The sequence below is a fragment of the Delphinapterus leucas genome, chromosome 1 (assembly GCF_059928025.1).
Source record: "Delphinapterus leucas isolate spDelLeu-1000000601 "Yukka" chromosome 1, BTC_Dleu_Yukka2, whole genome shotgun sequence".
In the NCBI taxonomy this organism is placed as follows: domain Eukaryota; kingdom Metazoa; phylum Chordata; class Mammalia; order Artiodactyla; family Monodontidae; genus Delphinapterus; species Delphinapterus leucas.
Genome location: NC_143129.1, coordinates 146470833 through 146497169, shown reverse-complemented (window position 1 = coordinate 146497169; position 26337 = coordinate 146470833). Strand labels below are relative to the sequence as shown.

General features: G+C 39.3%; 1 protein-coding gene across 3 annotated transcripts in view; it reads left to right on the top strand.

Annotated features, from left to right (window-relative positions):
- Positions 1-18925, top strand: part of ZYG11B (zyg-11 family member B, cell cycle regulator) — a 78084-nt gene extending 59159 nt beyond the window's left edge. For 2 of the 3 annotated variants that reach the window (XM_022575704.2, XM_022575703.2), the window contains 2 exons: positions 741-838; positions 14027-18925. In XM_022575704.2, coding sequence (XP_022431412.1) covers positions 741-838; positions 14027-14217 — 289 coding nt within the window. In that variant the 3' untranslated portion in view covers positions 14218-18925. The remainder of the gene's footprint in view (positions 1-740; positions 839-14026) is intronic. The other variant, XM_089922535.1, reaches the window with a different exon arrangement.
- The last annotated feature ends 7412 nt before the right edge of the window (positions 18926-26337 follow it).

The window sequence follows — 26337 nt, the reverse complement described above, 5'->3', positions numbered from 1 at the left end:
AAGCTTCCAGAGGAAGTAGATTGTGAGCTGAGTTTTTAGAGATAATTAAGTAGAGACAGAAGATTTTAGGTAGAGTATTAATGCAAGGAGGTCTAAAACGAGAACACATTTAGAGAACTAGAAATAGCACCTGATTTTTTCAGGGAAACAGTTTATAATAATTTACTGAAGGGCATACTAGATTCTAACTCTGTTTATGACAGTTAGGTGACTTGATAGATAAGTTACTAATATACCAGAAGTATTCCAGATTGCTGCATAAATATTATTATTGCAATTTATTTTGTTGTCTACTTTATAAATGCTGATGCTGCCAGCACTTTTGATTCCCACTTACGTTCTGTACATTTTTGGGCAGAAGACTTGTAGAAATAGAAAGGCTAATTCTAGAGCTCCGTCATGGTGTTGTTCTGGTTAGTTATCAACTAACTTCTCCTTATCTAAGTTTCCAAACCAAAGTCTGCGATTCTTCAAATGTGTATCTTCAAGACCAACAGGTGCTTTTGAGAAAAAATATGTTGTTCTGATCGCCTTCCATCTTCTGTACCAAGACTTTTGTCTGAATATACTCGTTTATCAAATGGCTAAGACAAAGAAAAGATGTTCTATAGAAGCTCATTTATATTATAGTTTAAAAATAGCAGGATGAAATTTCTGTAGCAAAAAGCTCAGGAATCATTGCTTTAGAAAATGACACTAAGTATAGGATGTAACTTTTATTCTTTTCTTTGAACGTTTAGGTCCTTTAATCCATTTTTCCCATTACTTGGCTGTTTCACAACACCAGGAGTCCAGCTATGGGCAGTTTGGGCCATGCAGCATGTCTGCAGCAAGAATCGTATGTACCAAAAAGAGAACTGTGTTTTTCTTTTTCAAGTGAAATTCTCCTTGCACAGGAAAGCCATTTCTAAATTGTGTTTGATTTTTAAGGACACAGACTTTTAAAAATACAGTGTAAAGAGAATCTTAAGTTATGAACTAAATTTATACTTTCAGAATGAGCTTGGCAATATTAGAAATCAATGACAGTGGTGAATGAGACTTACACTGTTCTAAGAAAGAACTTCAGAAACCTTCATAGGAGTTTCTTGAGTCTTAGGCTGTGCATGCCTAGGGTGAGACTTCCTGAGGCCTGAAAAAGAACAAATACCAAGGAGCTGCTAACTGAACAACACATGGAGCTTACACAGGTTAGAAAATATTCGAATTCCAAACAGTGGAAAGAACTTAATACCCAGGACATTCACTACAGATGCCAGAAAAGATTAAGCTAGCCCTAAATTAAAGGTTTCTCTAAGGCAACCCTGTGAAGCTTAAAAGCAAGTCTTAAAATGATCAAGCTGCTCTGCAAGTAACCTGTCTGTCAGAAAAACTAAGCACTCTGTTAAAAAAGACAACAAAATCTATACACTCAACAACACGTTTAGTTATATGGTAAGAGTTGCTAGAGGAAAGACGAAGCAGAAAAATATGACCCATAACCAGGAGAAAAATTAGACAATTGAAACAGATCCAGAAATGGTAGTGATGATGGAATTAGCAGGAAAAAAAATTCAAACTTTTTTTATAGATATGATCCAAGATTTTAAAGAAAACATGAAATTAAGAGGAGGAAAAAAATAAAAATTTGACATGAAAAATATTTGGGTGAGCTTAAGTGTAGATACAAATAAGAAGAGATCGGTGAAATTGAATACACGGCAATAGAAAATATACAAACTGAAAGAAAGCTGGTTAAAAAAAAATTAGAAAGCAAGAACACCAGAATTATCCTGATATCAATACCAGGCAAAGACATAAGAAAAGAAAATTACTGAACAATATCTCTCATGAGCATAGATGAGGAAATTCTTAAAAATTTTTTAACAAATGGAACCCAACAGTATATAAAAAGGACGAAGGAGGTTATTCCAGGAATGCAAAGTTGGTTTAACATTTGAAAGTCAATGTGTTTCATCCTATTACCAGACCAGGAAAGAAAAACAATCTGATCATCTCAGTAGATGCAGAAAGAGCATCTAAGGATATCCTACAGCTAACATCAAAATTAATAGTGAAAAATTAAATGTGACTGTTTCCCCTCTAAGATCAGGAACAAGGCAAGGATGTCCAACCTCACTGCTATTGAACATTGTAATGAAGGTTCTGTCCAGTGTGATCAGGAAAGAAACAGAAGGCATCCAGATTGGAAAGAATGAAGTAAAGCTGTTTTTATTCACAGGTGATGTGATATCTATGTAGAAAAAGCCCATGAAATCTACAAGAGGGCAACTAGACTTAATAAGTGAGTTTAGCAAGGTTCCAGGATACAAGATCAATATACACAAATCAGATGCATTTCTTTATATTAGCCGCAACCAGTATAAATGAAAAAATGACATTTACAGTTTTACCAAAAACTATGAAATACTTAGGGATATATCTGGCAAAGATGTACAAGACCTGTACACTGAGAAAAACAAAGCATTGCTGAGAGACATTAGAGAAGGCCTAACCAAATAGAAGGACGGCACTTATGAGTTGGAAGACTTACTATTGTTAAAATGGCAATTCTTTCCAAATGTATTGTAGATTTATATAGTCCCAGTCAAAATCTTAGCAGTCTTAGCAGAAGAGAAATTCACAGGCTGATTCTAAAATTCATACAGAAATGCAAAGGACCTAGAATATTGAAACAACTTAGAAAAACGAAGAACAAAATTGGAGAAGTTATACTACCTGACTTCAAGACATACTGTAGAGCTACAGTAATCAAGACAGGTGTTTTGTGGCTCCAAATGTGTGTTTTTTCCATACCTCATCAAGCAGTTCTCTAATTCTTAGCAGACACCGACTGGGTGTCCAACAAATTTAACTCAATTCTGACACTGTCTACTTGGAGATAGTGTCGGATCCCACAGGTTCAGGGCTCAATCCCACAATACTGCTGTCCCCACTTCAGATGCCAATCCCAAGTTTATGTTGTTACCTGTGCTTCTGACTGACTAGCTGTAGATCTGAGGTTCCCACAACCCCCCCTCCTCTGGTTCAATTAATTTGCTAGAGCAGCTCACAGAACTCAGAGAAACATTTAATTATATTTACCAGTTTATTATAAAGGATGCAGATGAGCGGCCAGGGTTCTGAAGGATTCTGAGCACAGGAGCTTCTGTCCCCATGGAACTAGGCTGTCCCACCATCCAGGCATGTGAGTGCATTCACCAACATGGTGAATGCTTCCTTGCCCTGAGAGACATTTTCATATGATAAACTGACTAATTATTAATGACTGAATGGGACTCTAGTAATGTGCTAGTATCTGTTAACTGTTACAGTCATTTTGTTTTAAGGGATCTGTCATCAAAGACCAGAAGATATAATAAGAACTATATTTGGTCTTTGTTCCTGGTTCCTAGCACAGAACTCCTCAAACCTTTATAATTTCCTGAGTGATAGGAGTGTCTTTTGTCATTCATAAGGATCCCCTTTTGACATACGGTAATGAGGTGACAGAGTGGGATGCCTCCCAGGGCAAGGCCACTGAGGTTTGCAGGCTTCCAGTAGATTTTGTAAGGCTCCAAAAGCAGAATGGTCTTAGGGTGAAGCCATATATTGCTCTTTAACTAAGAAATAATATCATCTCTTGCTCTGAGCCTTTTTTTTTTTTTTTTTTTGCATTACACGGGCCTCTCACTGCTGTGGCCCCTCCCGCTGCAGAGCACAGGCTCTGGATGCGCAGGCCCAGCGGCCATGGCTCACGGGCCCAGCCGCTCCGCGGCATGTGGGATCCTCCCGGACCGGGACACGAACCCATGTCCCCTGCATCGGCAGGCAGACTCTCAACCACTGCGCCACCAGGGAGGCCCTGCTCTGAGCCTTTTTTGATGTGTTAATGTCATATTGAATTTCTCTTATTACATAGCCTATTTATTCATTCCTGTACCCTCAGCTCCTGTTCCTCCTTCTCTTCATGTACACTCAAACTTTTCCACCTTTGGAAGGGACATTAATTTTGGCCACTGTGTTGGTCTAGATTGCCAACAGCAATACTAGTCTAGCAAGTGTCTCCCCCTCAGTCCGCTGTTATTCAGATAGGGTAAGATTACATAGGTGCAGAACTAGCGGGCTGTTTTTACCACGAGGCAATATAGTTGCAATCGGTGTTATTCCCAATTTTGCCAGATGGAGTTAAGGCATAACCCAACCCATTAGGCCCTTGGGAATCCTGACAAAAAGAGTTTACAACATAGTTACAATTTCTTGCTTAGGAATCATCCCTGCTTCCAGCATTTGTAGTTGCAGCCCTGGTTCTGTGACCACTGCACCAGGTAGGGGAATTAAAAAACGTTGTGATATGGGGAAGAAGAAGAAAAAAGTATAGTCATTATACCAGTATCCTCCCTTAGCAAGAATTACATAATCATATCAACATCCTTTCCCACTCCCTCTTCCCCAGGTTCCCCAGAAAAACAGGAGAATATCTAGTGGGGACGTTCTATCTATCTATCTATCTATCTAGTTGTGCCGGGTCTTAATTGCAGCTCACCAGATCCTTGGTTGCAGCATGTGGGCTCCTTAGTTGCAGCTCCAGGGCTTCTTAGCTGCGGCATGTGGGCTCCTTAGTTGTGGCATGCAAACTCTTAGTTGTGGCATGCATGTAGGACCTAGTTCCCTGACCAGGGATCAAACCCGTGCCCCCTGCACTGGAAGTTCAGAGTCTTATCCACTGCTCCACCAGGGAAGTCCCTAGTGGGGACATTCTTTTAGCTCCACTCATATACTCGTGAAGGTGTGAAAGCTAGCCCTTCAGGCCTATATCTCCCCCCTCCCTCCCATCTCCGATTTTAGATAACTAGTGTTTTAACTGCCCATTCCAATTCTCTGTCAAACTATTACTCTGAGGAGGATGTCTCTCTGCCCATTGTTGGACACTGTAGGGATAGAAAACGTTTTCCTTGACTCTGGCGCTTTGTGCCTCAAAATGCAAGAGGAATATGTCTAGATTCAGTCCATTTCTGCACTGCTGAAGTTCCTCCATATCCACTCATCTCATGGACTCAGGTGGCCACCTCAAGCAAGCACACTGGGATATCTGCTTGTCAGTTCCAGTCAGCTTCTGAACATGGAAGAGAGTTCTTCTGATGGGCACAGATATGTCCTGCCTTAATGACCAGGTTTCCATTGCCCTTGTATCCACCTACACGGCTAGACCATTGGCCACTGCCCATGAAAAAACCCAAACAGAGGCTTTTACCACTATTCAGTTTTTCATCCTTGGGAAAGGATGGGAAAACAGCGTGCAGTTCAGTCCACAGAGCTGTTTTGGTTTTACCTTTTTCAATCAGAATGGTGGCCTTCCAAACAGGATGTTGTCTGTTTACCTTGGAACTGCTATCCATAAACCAAGCAGCTGTTTGTTGGTTGTTGGAGAGCTGTTTATAGGGCACTGTCCAAGTGACTATACAATCTGGCAGCTCCTTGTGCAGTTCCAAAGTCAGTCCTAGGGACTGACTAGGGAGAAAGAGGCTCCCTGCTCATGAGTATCTCCTTGCATTCTCCAGGTAGCACGATCCTGTATAAACCAATTCCGTTTTATCATGGAACTCTTCTGGGCACTGCCATCCCCATTAGAGTGTTTCTCTGACATCACTCAAAACGTCCTGGGTATTTCAGGTTTGAAGATCATTTTTTGTCCTTCAGTCATGAGGGTAGCTTCAATTAATGTCAAATAGCAAGGTAGTAAATGCCCCTCAAATGGAAATTCTCAAGTCCAAAGTCCCAGCAATCATCTCTGGTAGGCACTCACAGGCTTTTGCCATAAACCCCAGTCAGTCCTTCACATAGGGCTATGGCACAGAGAATTTGTCCCTACCAGCACTCCAGCTTCTATTCTACATTGCATTGGCTTGGGCAACCTTACTGGTTCCCATTTAGCATGCCCAATTAACATTGCTTGAAAGGTAGATTTACATGCTTTCTGTTTTATGATGTTAGGTAGTGGAAACATTTCCCAGTCAATAAAATGTTCATTCTCATAATACCATCAGGTAAAAGAAATGTAACCACTTCACATAAAGTCTGTTCAACCATACCAATTCCCCTACAAACTTTTACCTTAATTCTTTTAACCCTTATATTCCTAACTAATCATCCACAGATTTTGGTCTTACAGTACTAGGTAGGAGAGTGTTCCCCAGCCAGACATGATACTCATTTCCGTAAAATATTGAGGCAAAGGAGACACAACTTCTTTACATAAAGTCTGTTTAAACATTCCAATTTTCAGGACTTCCCTGGTGATCCAGTGGTTGAGTATCTGCCTACCAATGCAGGGGATGTGGGTTCGGTCCCTGGTCAGGGAACTAAGATCCCACATGCCTCAGGGCAACTAAGCCCACAGGCTGTAGAGCCCGTGGGCTGCAACTAAAACTCCATACAGCCAAGTAAATAAATATTTTAAAAAAAACACTCCCAACTTTCATAATCCTGTCAATCCTTACATTTTTTTTTTTAAACTCTCTAATTGTAGCCCACATCAGGACTTCACCAGGAACTTCTCCACTTCCTAAGTTACCCACTCTTGTGCAAAAGGCTTTAAGTCCCCAGTAAGGAGTCAAGCCAAGGAATCCTGGCCTTTTGTCAATCTTTGCCTTGATTAGATAAAAAATTGCAGGTCAGGTTTGGAGTCATCTCTAAATTCCATTGGTTGGGACTTCCCTGGTGGCGCAGTGGTTGAGACTCCATGCTCCCAGTGCAGGGGGCCCGGGTTTGATCCCTGGTTGGGCAACTAGATCCCACATGCATGCTGCAACTGGGAGTTTGCATGCCGCAACTAAGGGGCATGCCTGCTGCAACTAAGACCCAGCACAGCCAAATAAATAAATATTTTTTTTAAAAAAAAACAAACATTGGGCTTCCCTGGTGGTGCAGTGGTTGAGAGTCCACCTGCCGATGCAGGGGACACGGGTTCGTGCCCCGGTCCGGGAAGATCCCACATGCCGTGGAGCGGCTGGGCCCATGAGCCATGGCCGCTGAGCCTGCGCGTCCGGAGCCTGTGCTCCGCAACGGGAGAGGCCCCCGTACCGCAAAAAAATAAAATAAAATTTAAAAAATAAAAAAACAAACATTTAACAAAACTCTTAAAAATATAAATAAATAAATAAATAAATTCCATTGGTAACTTTTACTGTTAGTAACTGATTGCAGCACAGCTGCTACTCCACATCATGGAGTAGCCACCCAAGAACCAGAGGTTCCTTATCCCTCACCTTTTTATCCTTTCTGTTCCCTAATCACATGTTTCCATAAGCCAGGATGAGGATAGCAAATCCCACTTCTGACACCAATTCTGATATGTGTTTTTTCCACATCCCACCTAAAAGTTCTCCATTTCTCAGCCGACACTGACTGGGTGTCCTACAAATTTAGTTCAATTCTGACACTGTTTACCTCGAGATAGTGTCAGATTCCACAAGTTAAGGGCTCAGTCCCACAAAACTGCCCTCACTTCAGACACCAATTGGAAGTCCAGGCATAAGCATAAACAAAGAATGTTCAAAGGACCAGAATAGAGAGTACAGAAACAGACCTATACACATATGGTTAGTTAGGTTTTTTTTGTTCTTTTTTTTTCTCTGTACACTTTGGCTTTTTTTTTTTTTTTTTTTTTTTAGGCGGTACGCGGACCTCTCACTGTCGTGGCCTCTCCCGTTGCGGAGCACAGGCTCCGGATGCACAGGTCTAGCGGCCATGGCTCATGGGCCCAGCCGCTCTGCGGCATATGGGATCTTCCCAGACCGGGGCACAAACCCGTGTCCCCTGCATCGGCAGGCGGACTCTCAACCACTGCGCCACCAGGGAAGCCCCTGGTTAGTTAGTTTTTGATATAAGTTCAAAGCAATTCAATAGAGAAATAAGAGTCTTTTCAACAAACAGTACTGCATCAAGTGTATCTCTATCTGCAAAAAAAAAAAAAAAAAGAACTTTGATTCATACTTTGTATACAAAAATTAACTCTTGGGACTTCCCTGGTGATCCATTGGCTAAGACTCCAAGCTTCCAGTGCAGGGGGCCCAGGTTTGGTCCCTGGTTGGAGAACTAGATCCTGCATGCACGCTGCAACTAAGAGTCCACATACCACAACTAAGAAGCCCACATGCCACAACTAAAGATCCTACATGCCACACCTAAGTCCTGGCACAGCCAAAATAAATAATTAATTTTTTAAAATTTAACTTTTAATGGATCATAAGTCTAAATATGAAACCAAAAACTATTAAAAGTTTCTACAAGAAAATGTGACAAAATATTTGTAACCTTGTCTTAGGCAGATTTTTTTTTTTTTTAACATCTGTATTGGAGTATAATTGCTTTACAATGGTGTGTTAGTTTCTGCTGTATAACAAAGTGGGTCAGCTATACATATACATGTATCCCTATATCTCCTCCCTCTTGCGTCTCCCTCCTAACCTACCTATCTCACCCCTCTAGATGGACATGGCACAAAGCATGGAGCTGATATCCCTGTGCTATGCGGCTGCTTCCCACTAGCTATCTATTTTACATTTGGTAGTGTATATATGTCCGTGCCACTCTCTCACTTCGTCCCAGCTTACCCTTCCCCCTCCCCATGTCCTCAAGTCCATTCTCTATGTCTGCGTCTTTATCCTGTCCTGCCCCTAGGTTCTTCAGAACCACTTTTTTTTTTCTTAGATTCCATATATATGTCTTAGCATACGGTATTTGTTTTTCTTTCTGACTTACTTCACTCTGTATAACAGTCTCTGGGTCCATCCACCTCACTACAAATAACTCAGTTTCATTTCTTTTTATGGCTGAGTAATATTCCATTGTATATATGTGCCACATCTTCTTTATCCATTCATCTGTTGATGGACACTTAGGTTGCTTCCATGTCCTGGCTATTGTAAATAGAGCTGCAGTGAACATTGTGGTACATGACTCTTTTTGAATTATGATTTTCTCAGGTACATGCCCAGTAGTGGGATTGCTGGGTCATATGGTAGTTCTAATTTTAGTTTTTTAAGGAACCTCCATACTGTTCTCCATAGTGACTGTATCAATTTACATTGCCACCAACAGTGCAAGAGGGTTCCCTTTACTCCACACCCTTTCCAGCATTTACTGTTTGTAGATTTTTTGATGATGGCCATTCAGACTGGTGGGAGGTGATACCTCATTGTAGTTTTTTTTTTTTTTTTTTTTTTGCGGTACGCGGGCCTCTCACTGCTGTGGCCTCTCCTGTTGCGGAGCACAGGCTCCGGACGCACAGGCTCAGCGGCCATGGCTCACGGGCCCAGCCGCTCCGTGGCATGTGGGGTCCTCCCGGACCGGGGCACGAACCCGTGTCCCCTGCATCAACAGGCAGACTCTAAACCACTGCGCCACCAGGGAAGCCCCCTCATTGTAGTTTTGCTTTGCATTTCTCTAATGATTAGTGATGTTGAGCATCCTTTCATGTGTTTGTTGGCAATCTGTATATCTTCTTTGGAGAAATGTCTATTTAGATCTTCTGCCCATTTTTGGATTGGGTTGGTTTTTTTTTTGATACTGAGCTGCATGAGCTGCTTGTATATTTTGGAGATTAACCCTTTGTCAGTTGCTTTGTTTGCAAATGTTTTCTCCCATTCTGAGGGTTGTCTTTTTGTCTTGTTTATGGTTTCCTTTGCTGTGCAAAAGCTTTTAAGTTTCATTAGGTCCCATTTGTTTATTTTTGTTTTTACTTCCATTTTTCTAGGAGGTGGGTCAAAAAGGCTCTTGCTTGTAATTTGTGTCTCAGAGTGTTCTGCCTATGTTTTACTCTAAGAGTTTTATAGTATCTGGCCTTACATTTATGTCTTTAATCCATTTTGAGTTTATTTTTGTGTATGGTGTTAGGGAGTGTTCTAATTTCATTCTTTTACATGTAGCTGTCCAGTTTTCCCAGCACCATTTATTGAAGAGACTGTCTTTTCTCCATTGTATATCCTTGCCTCCTTTATCAAAGATAAGGTGACCATAGGTGTGTGGGTTTCTCTCTGGGCTTTCTATCCTGTTCCATTGATCTATATTTCTGTTTTTGTGCCAGTACCATACTGTCTTGATTACTGTGGCTTTGCACTATAGTCTGAAGTTCAGGAGCCTGATTCCTCCAGCTCTGTATTTCTTTCTCAAGATTGCTTTGGCTATTCGGGGTCTTTTGTGTTTCCATACAAATTGTGAAATTTTTTGTTCTAGTTCTATGAAAAATGCCATTGGTAGTTTGATAGGGATTGCATTGAATCTGTAGAATGCTTTGGGTAGTAGAGTCATTTTCACAATGTTGATTCTTCCAATCCAAGAACATGGTATATCTCTCCATCTGTGTCATCTTTAATTTCTTTCATCAGTGTCTTATAGTTTTCTGTATACAGGTCTTTTGTCTCCTTAGGTAGGTTTATTCCTAGATATTGTATTCTTTTTGTTGCAGTGGTAAATGGGAGTGTTTCCTTAATTTCTCTTTCAGATTTTTCATCATTAGTGCATAGGAATGCAAGAGATTTCTGTGCATTAATTTTGTATCCTGCTTCTTTACCAAATTCATTGATTAGCTCTAGTAGTTTTCTGGTAGCATGTTTAGGATTCTCTATGTATAGTATCATGTCATGTGCAAACAGTGACAGTTTTACTTCTTCTTTTCCGATTTGGATTCTTGTTATTTCTTTTTCTTCTCTGATTGCTGTGGCTAAAACTTCCAAAACTATGTTGAGTAATAGTGGTGAGAGTGGGCAACCTTGTCTTCTTCCTGATCTTAGTGGAAATGGTTTCAGTTTATCACCATTGAGAATGATGTTGGCTGTGGGTTTGTAATATATGGCCTTTGTTATGTTGAGGTAAGTTCCCTCTATGCCTACTTTCTGGAGGGTTTTTGTCATAAATGGTGTTGAATATTGTCGAAAGCTTTTTCTGCATCTGTTGAGATCAAATTCTTAAATATGCACAAAAGTATGATCTACAAAAGAAAAAACTAGGGACTTCCCTGGCAGTCCAGTGGTTAAGACTCCACACTTCCACTGTAGGGCACACGGGTTCAATCCCTGGTTGGGGAACTAAGATCCCGCAAGCCACACAGAACAGCAAAAAAAAAAAGAAAAAGAAAAACCTGCTAAATTGGACATGAACAAATCAAACTTAAGGATTTCAGCTTTTTGAAAGACATTGTCAAGAAATTGAAAAGTCAGTGCACATACTGGGTCAAAATTTTCAAATCACATGTCTGATAAAGCGTTTGTGATCAGAATATACCATGTACTCTCAAAACTTAATGATAAGAAAAGAATACAAGAAAATGGACGAAAGAGTTGAACAGACTTTTCACCAAATATTTACAGATGGCAAATAAACACATGAAAAATGCTCAGCATCATTAGGATAGTTGAATAGATCAATGCAATAGAATTGAGAGCCCAAAAATAACCATGCACCTATGGTTAATTGATTTTTAACAAGGGTGCCATGACAATTCAGTGGGGAAAGAACAGGTTTTTAAACGAATGGTGCTGGGAAAACTGAGTAGGCACATGTAAAAGAAAGAACTTTGACCCTTACCTCATACCATATACAAAAATTAACTCAAAAATGGATTACAGGCCTAAGTATAAGAACTACATTTACATATACATAAGCATATAAAACTTTTAAAAGAAAGCATAGGTATAACTCTTTATGATGTTGGATTAAGCAGTGATTTCTTATATAGGACACCAAAAGCATGTGACAAAAGAAAAGTAGTCTAATTGGATTTAATAAAAAATTTTAAAACTTTTGTGCTTTAAAGGACACCATCAAGAAAGTGAAAAGACGACTCCCAGAACGGTTGAAAATATTTGCAAATTATATACCTGATGAGAGATTTGTTTTCAGAATATATAAACACAATAGTAAAAAAGAAAATAACCCACTTTAAAAATTGGCAAAGGATCTTCAAAGAAAATACACAAATGGCCAATAAGCACATTAAAAGAAGTTCAGAACTTCCCTGGTGGTCCAGTGGTTAAGACTCCATGCTTCCTCTGCACGGGGCACAGGTCTGATCCCTGGTCGGGGGACTTAAAATCCCGCATGCCACAGGGCGTGGCCAAAAAAATAAATAAATAAAATTAAAAAAATAAAGATACTGTCATGATGGCAAAAAAAAAAAAGTTCAGCATCGTTAGTTATTAGAAAATATAAATTAAAACCACAGTGAGGTGTAAGCCACTTTACACCTGCTAGGAAGGCTGCCTATAATCAAAAAGGTGGACAATGACAAGTGTTGATGAGGACATGAAGCAACTTTCTCATTCATTGCTGATGGGAATGAAAAATTATACAACCATTTCAGAAAACAATTTGGTGATTTCTTATAAAGTTAAACATACATTTATGGATGGATCTAGAGACTGTCATACAGAGTGAAGTAAGTCAGAAGGAGAAAAACAAATATCGTATATTAATGCATATGTGTGGAACCTAGAAAAATGGTACAGATGAACCGGTTTGCAGGGCAGAAATTGAGACACAGATGTAGAGAACAAATGTATGGACACCAAGGGGGGAAAGTGGTGGTGGGGGGGGATGGGTGTGCGATGAATTGGGAGATTGGGATTGACATGTATACAGTGACGTGTATAAAACTGACAACTAATAAGAACCTGCTGTATAAAAAAATAAAATAAAAATCAAGAATAAAATAAAAAAATAAACATACATTTAGCATTTGCTCATCATTTTAGGTATTTTCTCAAGATCCAGGAAATGAAAAGTTCCCAAAAAACTTGTGAAAGAATGATTATAGCATTTTTAGTCATTGTAATGAAATGCTCAGGGAGAGAGAACATCCAACAAATGTCCATTAAAAACGTGACGTATTCAATGCAGTGGAATACTCAGCTTAGAACAACAAAAAAAGATTACATACAGGTAACAACTTGGAAACATCTCGAAAACATCATGCTGAGCAAAAGTAGACACAAAAGGTTACATGCTGTCCATTTATATGAAGTTGTAGGCAAAAGTCTGTATCACAGAAATTAGAACAGTGGTTACCTGGGATGAAGGGTGCAGGGGAGATTGACTTCAAAGGTGCACAAGGAAACTTTTTAGTTGTTGAAAATATTCCATATCCTGATTGTGTTGGTGGTTACACAAGTGTATACGTTTGGCAAAACTCATAAAACTATAGATTAAATTAGGTGTGTTTTATTGTGTGTAAATTAGACTTTATGACTAAAACTAAAAAAATAAACTTTATTTATAAATTTTATATATGACTAAATAAATATGACTAAAACTAAAAAAACTTTAAAAGGCATGTGTAAAAAAAGGCAAAAGGAAAAAAATATTTAAAAAGAATGAATACTGCATGTACAATATGACTGCTATTAAATATTTATTTATTTTTGGCTGCGTTGGGTCTTCGTTGCTGCATGCAGGCTTTCTCTAGTTGCAGCGAGTGGGGGCTACTCTTCATTGCGGTGCACAGGCTTCTCATTGTGGTGGCTTCTCTTGTTGCAGAGCACAGGCACTAGGCGAGTGGGCTCAGTAGTTGTGGCTCACGGGCTCTAGAGCGCAGGCTCAGTAGTTGTGGCGCACGGGCTTAGTTGCTCCGCGGCATGTGGGATCTTCCTGGACCAGGGTTCGAACCCATGTTCGCTGCATTGGCCGGCGGATTCTTAACCACTGCGCCCCAAGGGAAGCCCTAAATTTTTTTTTTAACATAGGAAATGCATAAAAGTGTAACAGTACCCATCTTACTCATGATTTGGGGGTCAAAGAAGATTGTCTATGTCTTATGGTTATGATTTTTATATATATTATATATATATATATAAAATGGTATGTGTATTATCTATGATCTATGTGTGGGCCTTGTAGTGTAGGCATAACATCATTACAGAGATATTTTTCAAGCTCTAGCTTATGTTAGTGAGCAATAGCAAAACAGCTTAAATTTAAGCAAAAAAATAAAATTATTCCACAAAAAAAGTTAAGTTTTTTAAGGAAAGGTCTTTCTCCTGTTTTCTTTCAGCCTCAAGGTATTGCAGCATGCTGATTGAGGAAGGAGGATTGCAGCATTTATACAACATCAAAGAACATGAACAGACTGATCCTCATGTCCAACAGATTGCTGTGGCCATCCTGGACAGCTTAGAGAAACACATTGTACGCCATGGAAGACCACCTCCCTGTAAAAAGCAGCCCCAGGCCAGACTAAATTGATAGCTATAGGTAATTGGATAATTGAATCACAGAAATTCTTTTTGTGATAGATTCACTTGGAATATCTTACCCTCTCTGATGTTTTGGGGGTTTCTGCAACAAGAGTCATAAAGTGAGTATGGGATTGATAATGTACAGTACTGCCCATGTGAACAGTCTCTGATTTGTCTTGTGATTTTTAACTTATCAGATGAGAAGAGTCTCTTCCTTGATCATTGCCTTTTAGGAAAATTTCCACATCCTTCAGTGTTTGAACTTACTTGTGCTTAAAATTCTACAGTTTTATGAGGAAGTTTGCACGGACCCTTAGGCCAGACTTTTCTGATCTTAAAGTCCCTTCAGTCAATTTGCAGCTTCAGATAAGCTGTTAACCTGATTTCTGGCACTGCTTCAGTTGTAAATTTTATATTGCTTCTGTATAAAATGCCTTTATTCTCTGTCTGTGTATCTTTTATAAGATGTCCTTCTTAGTGTGAAAGAATGGAAATCTGAGTCCTCTCCTTGTGAAAGCTACTCACTGGCTGGTGCTAGGATGGCTGGCAGAAAATATATTAAAAAGAAAAACTACTAAGGGAAAATAGAGTTTAGGAACTGGGAAAAGGTCTGCTCTTGTGGTATATAGTTTTTAAACTGGGACTGGCTAATCTTCTGGGGCCCACCTCTCCTGAGGCATTGCACAGTAGCTTGTTCTTCATATTTATTCCTGGAGGCATGGGCTGCTGCTTCCTACACAGACTGCTGGTTACTCTCTAGAAATATTTCCCCAAGCACCACAGTTTAAAATATTACAGCATTCTGCGTTAGAGATTAACTGTCTGAATTTCTTTATGTCATATTGTTGTGAAAATGTGAATTTTACAAAAATCGTCTCTTCCTCAAACAGACCATCCTTTTCCCTCTATTTCAAAGTCATTTTGTTCAGTGGAATAGAGACTACACATGGTATTACCTGCTCACTTAAAATACAATTAACAACAGTAGATTTTGCCATGAGAAGTTAATTTTCTTTTGTTTCAGACTACATGTATCTTAATATTTTCATGTTGGGGAAGGATATCCACATCTCACTGCCAAAAGTAAACAAGAAGAATTAGACTATTGTTAAATGTAATGATTCTAGTTGCAGTGCATAAAAGGAAATATTTTGTGATGGGTTATTTTTCAGACAGTTGCCTTTCCTTTAAGAGTTGTTACAGTAAAGAATCAGTTGTCAATAATGGCAGTTGGGAGGCAGCAAGTCACCAAGAGAGTTATTTTTCATTAAACAAAAAAAAAGGCAAAAGATTTATACGATCTGAAGAGAAACCAGAGTATCCACCTTAAATTTTAGTTTGTGAATAAAGTTAACCTGCAGTCTTAGATGACTGCATCTTTTTCATAGATGGCCAAAATGTTTTCAATAGAGATTTTAAATAATACGTTTAAAATCATGGTGATTATTCAGAAGCATTTTTATTTAGAAAGGAGCTGGCTTATTAGTATGCTGATAATATTTTTGACATACACGTTTCACACCACTATCACAGTAGTCATACTTGAATTATTTGGTACTCCTTCACAGGAGTCAAAACTTAAACTAAATGAAAATAGATATTTAGAATCATTAAAAACCATATTAAATTATGGGTTAATTCTGACTTAACCAGTTTAAGGAATTTTTATAGGTGTGAGATAAATTTTCACAGATTATTTCTATTTCAGAGGAAATGGAAAATCTTTTAAAAATTTCCCCCCTTTTCTGGGTTTTAAATATCTAAGGCAAAATGTAGAAAATAGGATGGCCTACAAAAGCTTGGAGTCGCTAGCTATGTAGAGCATTTCTAGGTCTTCTAGCTTGTGTAGCTAAGGAAAAGCCTATTTGAGAAGTTTGGCTTCAAGTTTCTATTGTATCCTATTCAAGACAAAAGTACATGTTCCTTCTAGGCTAATCCTAGGTTTTTGTCTTTATGAATTGTTTTCAAAAATGGCTAAAAATGTATGGAAAACAAATCCCTTCATTACTCAGAATAACTTGTTGATAGATGAAGACTCAAATATATTTAAATTGAAATTGAAATTTGCTACTTTGAGCACTGGTAATGGCCAGATACTTTTGAATCTTAAAAGCAAAATAATTAGGCACATCCCAAATATATAAAAAATTTAGTGCCTTTGTGGTTGGGATGGCTCTTAAAATTGTGTACCTAATTATGGCACTGAATTGTCTATAAGGTCTTGAATCTGGCTATAATACAGTATATATGTATATGTATATATACATATATATATATATAAAAATTGAAATTATGAGGTGTAACTGGCCTGTCTCTACAGAAAGAATCTATTAGGCCTCCCATTTGCATTTGTACACTAGAATGTAACAGAACTTGGTGCCTTCAAGGGTTACCTCTTCAGTGGCTTAGAGGTGCTGTTTCAAGCACAATTTAGACTAGGGTTGAACCACTCATTTCTCAAATCATTGGTGTGCTCAGATATTGCAGATTATCACTACATCAGTCCACAAGCAACAGCAAGGTTTAGATCTACTAAAGGAAAAAGGAAATAGATCTACTAAAGGAAAAAGGAAATGGAATTAGACTTTTTAAACTCTAAGGATGCATGTGTAAATTTATTGAGTAAAACAAGAACAGTCTGAAATTAAAGCAAAAATAATTAGGGTATCTCATTCTTTCCATCAAGTCAGTTTTGCTGTTCTCTTTATACTCTAAAAAATCATTTTTTCCTTTTGCAGGTGAAAAGGAACATAAATCAAGTAGTAATAAGGGGTTAATTTACTCTCTGGCCAAGGACTCAGTGGTTACTGATCTTAGTTGAGAATTAAAAAAGTCATATCAGACTCACAGATCCAGGAATTGACCTTAAATATTGCCGCTCCTCACCCTTGGACAGAAATGCCGTTTAGTGGCACTAGTCAATTTAAGTGAATTACCCAAGGTAGAGATGAATCCCACAAAGCAACTATGGGAATTTAATTTCATGATATCTTTTGTTTGCAAGCTTCCAAAGAATCAAGGATTCATGTTTTAAAATATCAGTGCTGTATATCCAGCCTAGGAAGTTGATCTTGCTAGTGGGACCTTTTGAGTTGGCCCTTTTTCTCCCCAGTCACTTTCATTTGGCTATATTTTAAATTATGCCATGCTCAAGATAGTATTGGGCCATCATCTAGACCTTTGGAGCACATTTTGATGAAAACATATTTTATTATGGTTCATTATGTGCTAAATTAGGGTGGAATCGATTAATGAACCATGGTTTTGGCTTAGTGCTTTAAAATGCCTGACACCCCACCCTGTCCCCCCATAGAACAAGGTGCAGCAATACCCAAGGTTGAAAAGAGGTCATGAGTAGCCAGGAAAATAAACTTACTTTGTTGTATATGTTGAAACCCACCCCTTTCCTGCCCTCTAATGGTCTGTTTACATTATTTGGTTATTGTGCAACTTTTATCTTGAGATAAGCAGTATTATTAAACTGAAGGTGTAAGTTAAAGGCAATATCATACTGTTGGCTGACGTGGGCAGTTTCATCTGTATGTTACTTATTTGGGGGCTTTATATGGCTAGGGCTTCAGAGTAGTGTTCCGAGATAGCTTACAGAGAGGTTTGCAAACTTATGGTTTCCCTCTCAAATCCATTGTAGCAGTTTCAAATGATTGTGTGGATATTGGATATTTAAATTTTACCATTTGCTTTGTATTGACACATTTTTCATTTTTTGTATTAACTCACGAACTGTTTATTTAAGTAATAATGCAAATCCAGACTTCATCCAGTGGTGAAAATAGCGGTATGATAGGAAATTTTGCTGAGTGTGCTTTAAATGAGTAACTGCTTTATCTTTTTTTAGTATTTCACAGATTTTGTGTGACATGTACACTCCTAATTATGCATTCTTTGGTTTCCAAATCTTAACCTAAGACATTCTTATGTTAACTGATTGATAGCCTAAGAGAGAACTTTCTCTGCCTGTTTCTCCCCCTCCCCCAATTTTTTTGGGTAAATTATGGGAAAATCAATGCTATTTCTCGTTTCTCTGGATGAAGCAAAGCTCCTTTGGACAGCACAACCTAACTGCATAGCTAGATAGAATGGCTATTGAGAATATTTAGAAAATCCAAATTAATCAAATTATGAGAAATCATAAATGTAGTTCATTAATAATATGTGCTTAATTTTGAACTTATTTTGGAAAATTGTTCAAATTGGGTTCTTTTAAGCTTACTTTAATCAGCTTAGAAGCAAGAAGCTACTTTGCTAATGAAAGCTGAGACATACTTTCATAAAAGCAGGAAATTCTTGAGAGCATTTAAAAATGGGAGGATGTTATGTCAAGATTTATACTTTCAGATAATCTGTAAGAATAAAATTTTTAAATCCCTGACTTTTGTAGAATTCCCACTGTCAAATTCTCACTGACTTGTGAGTATGGAAAAAGCTATCTTTTGCTTGAATTCTGATGGAAGAGTTTAACTCCTTTTAAAGGATATGAAAAATTCATTGGAAAGTGTAATGTGTATACATTTCAAAGGCTGTCAATTGTCTGGACTGAAGGCACTGTTCTTACTGTGGCCAGATGAATGGGAGTGTCCTGTACATGAATCATGGTGTTTTAAATCAGGACATCACTTAGGTATTACTGTTGTGTATACAGATTTTTGTTTTGGGGATTTCTTTTTTTTTGGCCTAAATAAATGTTACAAATTTTATGTAAAGTGTGTCTTGTCTACATTTATTCTGGGCATTTGCTTTAAAATTTAAAACTAATGCTTCAAGATTCAGATTCCTTGGTCATCCGTTTGTAACAGTTGCTTTCTGGAAAAGGCCAGTGGTTTTACTGCAGAAATTTCTAATTTTTTTGCAGGACCTGGAACTCCGTTCATTCATTTCATTAAATACCTATGCTAGGTACTATTTATGTGCTGGAACTTGCATAATTTATAAATCCTTCAGAGAACTTAACAGTTTTGTGGAGAAGAGGAAGTGTCAAATAAACAGATAAATACTACATAACATTGTATTACAGACCAGTCCACGGTACTTGTTATAAAGCCACAGAGACTATACCTAATCCAGACTGGGCACCCATCAGACAGCCCAAGAACACTTCCTAGAGAGCATATCTAGGTTGACAGTCATTCACACAACTATTGAGATAATTAACTGATATAATATATATTGTATGAGTGCATTTAGTGAGGGAGGTTACCAAAAAACAAAGTATAATATAAGAACCCCATGACGAGGAAGAATTCTTAGTGACTTTAGTTTCAGAAACGTCATTTTTATAGTTGAAGAAACTAAGTCATAGGTAAAATGACCTTGCCCAAATCACACAGCAAGTCAGTAACAGACTCTGCATTACAATTCTTATTTCCAAATTTACAATCCAATGGGCCCCCTCTCCCCCTATTATTGCATAATCGCATGAGATTGCTTAGCTCTTAGGGAATATGTGATTAAACATCAAATGAATGGTACAGAAAAGAATGTGCGCCAGATGGTCAGAAGTGGAAGTTGACCATCCTTACAGATGGTGTAGGGCAGCATTAGTGTTTAGATGCTATAGAATTGTTAATGAATGATCACTACAAATACTAATGCTTCACTAATACACAAACATGAGATTAGATGTGTTAGTGATAGGGTTTTTAATAGTAGTTTTATTATAATTTTTATAATAATTATTAGCTTAAAAAATTATTTATTATTTTTGTTTATTTATTTATTAGTTTTGGCTGTGTTGGGTCTTAGTTGCTGTGCGCGGGCTTTCTCTAGTTGCCACGAGCAGGGGCTACTCTTCGTTGCGGTGCGCGGGCTTCTCACTGCGGTGGCTTCTCTTGTTGCAGAGCACAGGCTCTAGAGTGCACAGGCTTCAGTAGATGTAGCACGTGGGCTCAGTAGTTGTGGCTTGCGGGCTCTAGAGCACAGGCTCAGTAGTTGTGGCGCACAGGCTCAGTAGTTGTGGCGCACGGGCTTAGTTGCTTTGCGGCATGTGGGATATTCCCGGACCAGGGCTTGAAACCATGTCCCCTGCATTGGCAGGTGGATTCTTAACCACTGTGCCACTAGGGAAGCCCAGCTTTTCTTAACCTTTTATTGTCTCCAATAATTCACTCAATACTAACATGGTATTACTATGGGCCATACATACTGAGGAAGATAAATACCTTTGGCCAATATTTAACCAAACAAGTTGTTGAGCTGTGTTGTCTATAGCCTATCTTCAAAAAGACAAAATCAGGGCTTCCCTGGTGGCGCAGTGGTTGAGAGTCCGCCTGCCGATGCAGGGGACACGGGTTCGTGCCCCAGTCCAGGAGGATCCCACATGCCGCGGAGCGGCTGGGCCCGTGAGCCATGGCCGCTGAGCCTGCGCGTCCGGAGCCTGTGCTCCGCAACGGGAGAGGCCACAGCAGTGAGAGGCACGCGTACTGCAAAAAAAAAAAAAAAAAAAGACAAAATCAAACCTTCCAACATTCTTCCCCTCCCCCACCCTTTCTCAGTTTTTATTATGTAGATCAACCCAGTCTCTTGGCTAAATTTAAATTTCTTCCTTTCCTCCTATCTTTCCATCTCCTATTCCCCATTCTTAATCTGCATCATAAGACTCCAGTGCACAGCTCTGAGTAACTGCATAACTCCTCACATTGAGAAGAGTAGGTGAATGGCAGAAACCATGAGCACTCACATTAATCATTTTTGTCTTTTTATAATTTAAGATTCTAATGCAGTCTGAAAATTCAGCCTATAAAAGAGCAAGTCATAGGGTGGGCGTATTGACTGAGCTCTTGGCTTCCAGAAACCAGACTTCACAGCAGGTTTGGGGAAATCATACCAGTGGCCAGATGTTGCAGATGAATGGCTTACTCCTGTGCATTCAGTATGACAGCTGTTTAAAATCATCTTGCAATGACTCAGTCAAGGACTGTCACTAAAGAGTGTCTCTCCTAGACTGTGATGAGGCAATAAGAGCTAAGAACAAAAAAACAAAAAAAAAGCCCTCAGCTCTCCTGTTACTTTACATAAAAACACATTACAAAAGGAACTGTTTTGGGGCTTCCCTGGTGGCACAGTGGTTGACAGTCTGCCTGCCGATGCAGGGGACACGGGTTCGTGCCCTGGTCCGGGAAGATCCCACATGCCGCGGAGCGGCTGGGCCCGTGAGTCACGGCCGCTGAGCCTGCGTGTCCGGAGCCTGTGCTCTGCAACGGGAGAGGCCACAACAGTGAGAGGCCCGCGTACCGCAAAAAAAAAAAAAAAAAAAAAGGAACTATTTTCAATGACATATCTAGAGTGTGATTGTCATGTTTGAATGTGGAGATTAAGGAGTTACCAAACACATTTTCTACCTAATTCTTGGTCTCATCAATTCAGTCTTAAATAAAGCCCTTTCGAAACTGGATATATTATGAGTAATGAGTCAAGTGCTGTATTTAACCCTCAAACATCTTGTAAGGGAAGATAATTATCCCCTATTTTACAAATGAGGGGAAGCCTAGTGAGGTCAAATGAGTTGCCTCACATCACACAGATAGTAAGTAGAGGAATTTGTAGATTAAACCTAGATACTGCTTTAACACCAGCGTCCCCACTCTGAAGAATCTTTGCTGCTTTGTACAATCTCAGTAGTGATGTCTTTGAATAAAAAGACAAATGTATAATCAAAAGCCCTCTGAAACTGGTTCATGAAATAAACCACATTATTGTTTGTGGGTACTAGCAATGGATTTAGAGTCTTCTCTTTTCAAGACCTATGGGAACAGATCAACTATAGTTTAGGATTTGGGGTCAATCAATTACCACTATGCGCCAAATTCTATTGTAAGGGGTCTACAATTTCAAATAGCATTAGTTATTCAGTACATTCCAATGCAGTCAGAAAATACATCGAGGCAAGCACTATGCTAAGCATTTTTTTTTAGTGTATATTTTTTCAACTAAGCCGTGCAACAGCCTTGTAAAGAAGGTAATCATGGGCTTCTCTGGTGGTGCAGTGGTTGAGAGTCCGCCTGCCGATGCAGGGGACACGGGTTCGTGCCCCGGTCTGGGAAGATCCCACATTCCACGGAGCGGCTGGGCCCGTGAGCCATGGCCACTGGGCCTGCGCGTCCAGAGCCTGTGCTCTGCAACGGGAGAGGCCACAACAGTGAGAGGCCCGCGTACAGAAAAAAAAAAAAAAAAAAAAAAAGAAGGTAATCATTACATTTTATGGATAAGGAAATTGTGAGGTATTAAATAACTTTGTCAAGGTCACAAGTTATTAGGTTTCATTGTCACACATGAGACTTAGGTCTGTCAGACTCTGAAATCTATGCTCTTAATCACTGTGCTATAAAGGGGAAAAACCAATTTTACCATTAAGGACAATCCCAAATCCAATTTAACCATTAAGGCCGTTCCCATGCACACTTTTGGCCTGTCTCAGAGAATGGAGAACATTGACAGCTTTACAAGTTCATGATTTTCAACCTCACTGGCCCTCAGTGTCATTATTGTAGTGGCTCCTACAATAAAACATAAGATTTTACAAATTTGGGGAGAAAATTTCCTCCCCCAAATAATGGGGCTAACGAGACCAACAACCCATGAAACTGATATAGATAGAGATTACTTCAATGTGAAAACATCTGAACATGGCTTATCTAACTAGTATAGAGCTTTAGGAGAGTCAGCTGCCACAAACCCCATTTCTAGGGAGGTCTCCAATCAGAGAGGCACTGACCTTGGGCATCAGGACATTTCCAAATAATTGTACAAACAACACTCATAACTTTCCATCCTTTGAAGCCCTAAACCAACTCCCCTGTCTTACTAAGCCAGTATGTAAACGTTTCCCCATAGCTGTACGAGGAGTTACTTTCTATGTAGGATATTCCACTGTGTGTAATAAATTTTTCTCTGGTTTATCTGTTCTCAGTTAATTTACAGGTCTCCTTCCACTTCCAACAATCGGACCTAAGTTGGTAGAGGAGTTTTTCCTCGCAACAGGGTTCACAGTAAGTTCATTAGAAAAAAAAAAAAATCGTTAAAACCAATAAATAGGAAGACATAATGTCAGAATAAAGGACAGTACTTTAAATGGATGCATGTAGTTTTATATGTATCACTTGTCCTTATTTTACTCATTTTGATGCCCACCTGTGATAAAGACAACAAGAGTCTTTGGATCAGCCTTAGGGAACCATTTTCTTAGTTAATTTGGTTCCCCAGGAGTGGTTTCTCTTTCTTCAAGTTCACTACTTCAGTGTGTTACCTTTTACTAATTAAGTTAGTAAAGAAGGAGACTAGTCAAGAGGGCGCTCTCTGAACTCTAGACTGCCCCTCCCTAAATAGAGGCAACCTTTTCTTTAGGGCCATTGATGATTTGTACTCCTCTGTGGTTCCAGTTTCTTTGTTTCCTAAGCAGGCTTTTTCTATGATAATACAGGTTTTACTGCTGATCACTACGGTAGGAGAAATAAACCGAATCTACAGACGTAGATAAGACAAAGACTTAGTAGCTAGTCTCTGTGTTTCTGATGCCCAGAAAGAGACAAAGACTTGCTCGAAGTCACAGAGCTTCAAATGACCCTTAGAAATCATCCTGTCTACTTGAGAACACAAAAATAACACATGGGGTGTTAGACAATCTCTTAGTTTTTGAAATTCTGCAAGTTTGGTATTATTCTTTATTTAGCTCACTTTCCAGAAGAGGAAGCTGAGGCTCATAGGTTAAGTAACAACCCAAAGGTAAGGTGGAGATGGAATCTGAATTCAGGCTTTTCGGACATCAGAGCTCATGATCTTTCCCCTATACTTCATGCCAACAAAGCTAAAGAAATTTTACCAAGTCCTTAAAGATATCCAACCATGATTTAAAGAAATCTTGACTCTGGTTTTCTAATTTCATTTCAGAAGTTTAATTTCTTGAAACTTCCCAATTTCTATGTTTCTGCACTATCCTTCCCCTACCTATTCAGAGTTTTCAGGAAAAGGGTGGGGCATGTCAGTGAAGGCTCTCTAAAGGAAGTGACATCTCAGTGAGATCAGAAGGATTAATAGGAATTACTTAGTAGGGGGAGGTGGCATGGACAACAATGAATGTGCAAAGGTACATTTCTAGAACTGAAACAATTTCAGTACCTAATTTTTTTTAAATTTATTTTTGGCTGCATTGGGTCTTTGTTGCTGTGTGCGGGCTTTCTTTAGTTGCAGCGAGTGGGGTCTACTGTTCGTTGTGGTGTGCGGGCTTCTCATTGTGGTGGCTTCTCTTTGGTGCAGAGCACAGGCTCTAGGTGCGTGGGCTTCAGTAGTTGTGGCTTGCGGGCTCTAGAGCGCAGGCTCAGTAGTTGCGGCTCATGGGCTTAGTTGCTTCATGGCATGTGAGATCTTCCTGGACCAGGGATTGAACCTGTGTCCCCTGCAATGGCAGGCGGATTCTCAACCACTGCTCTACCAGGGAAGCCCAGTAGCTAATTTTTTAAAATATTTATTTATTTATTTATTTGGGCTGCGCCTGGTCTTAGTTGCGGCACGCGGAATCTTTAGTTGCGGCATGTGGACTTCTTAGTTGGGCATGCATGCAGGATCTAGTTCCCCAACCAGGGATCAAATCCAGGCCCCCTGCATTGGGAGTGCGGAGTCTTACCCACTGGACCACCAGGCAAGTTCCAGTACATAATGTTATAATGAGAATACTGAGGGTTTAAACTAGAGATGTAACCAGGAGCCAGATCATGAAGGACCATCTAAAACCATCCTAAGATGTTTGGATTTTATTCTGAAGAAAATGGGGATCCATGGAAGTGTTTTAAACTGGGGAGAAACGTGATCAGATTTGTGTTTTAGGTAGAATACTCATTTTAGGTGGGTAAGAGACTGGAAGGGATGAGTCTGGTAATGCGTCAATTAGGAGCATGAACTAAATCCTCAGAAACTGTTAAATTGAAGTGGAAAACTGGAGAATAAGTAGCAGATGGGCATAGAGGAGATTAGGGGAAGAAGAGGTGGAGGCAAAATTTGTCACAAAAGTTTGCCCTTCTCTGAATAGCTGCAACCTTTGGAGACAAACTTCCTTTTACAACTACAATTCATTTTTTCTAGGTAGCCATTTCATGTATTTTTTTCAACAAATATTATTGACCACCTTCTTTTTTTTTGACCACCTTCTATAAGTTAGGCACTGTTTTAGGCCTGGGGATAACAAAGTCCTTGCCCTCACGTGGCTTATATTTTTTTCCTAGTGGGAGGGAGCAGAAGATAAACAGAAACAAAATAAATATACAGCATGACAACGTTAAATATAAAAGCAGAACAAAAGGAACAAGAAGTATGGGGAGGGTGTGGTGATGGCGGTGAGGATTGCTGTTTAATGTAAGTCCTGAGCAAAAACTTGGCAACATTTGAGCAAAAACTTGAAGGAAGTAAGAGAGACATCCATGAGGGTAACAAGGAGTCCAATAGTGCTGGAGTAGAATAAACAAAGGAGAGAGTGGCAGAAGATGAGGTGAGAGAAGGGCGTGGAAAGAACAGATTATGTAGAACCTCATAGAGCACCATCCTTACGAATTTTTAAATTCTGCCTGAGATGGGAAGCTATTGGAGATAGCTTTTGAGTAGAAGGGTGACATGATTGTTTAAAGTGATCACTCTAGCTGCTATGTTGAGAATAGATTTTAATGAAACAAGGCTGGAAGCTGGGAAACCAGATAGGAGGATATCGTAAGAATTCAAGTGGGTTATGACAGGGGCTTGGACCAGGGTAGCAGTAGAAGAGATAAGACATAGAGAGTCTCTGGATATATTTTGAAGACACAGTCAACAGGATTTCCTAAGAGATAGGATATGGGATATAAGAATAAAAGAGGAGTTAAAAATTATTTCGAATGTTTTTGTCATGAGCAACTGAAAGGAAAGAGTTGCCATATACTGAAAAAGGAAAGACTGGCAGGAAAAGCAGGTCAGGGGGAGGACAACAGGAGTTTACTTTTGGACACATAAGGCTATTTTGATAACCAGATGAATATGTTGAATAGACAGCTGGATGTATCAGCCTGAAGTTCAAAAGCAAGGTACAGGATAGACACATAAAATAGGGATATATCAGCATATAGATTTCTTTTAGTTATGAAACTAGATGAAA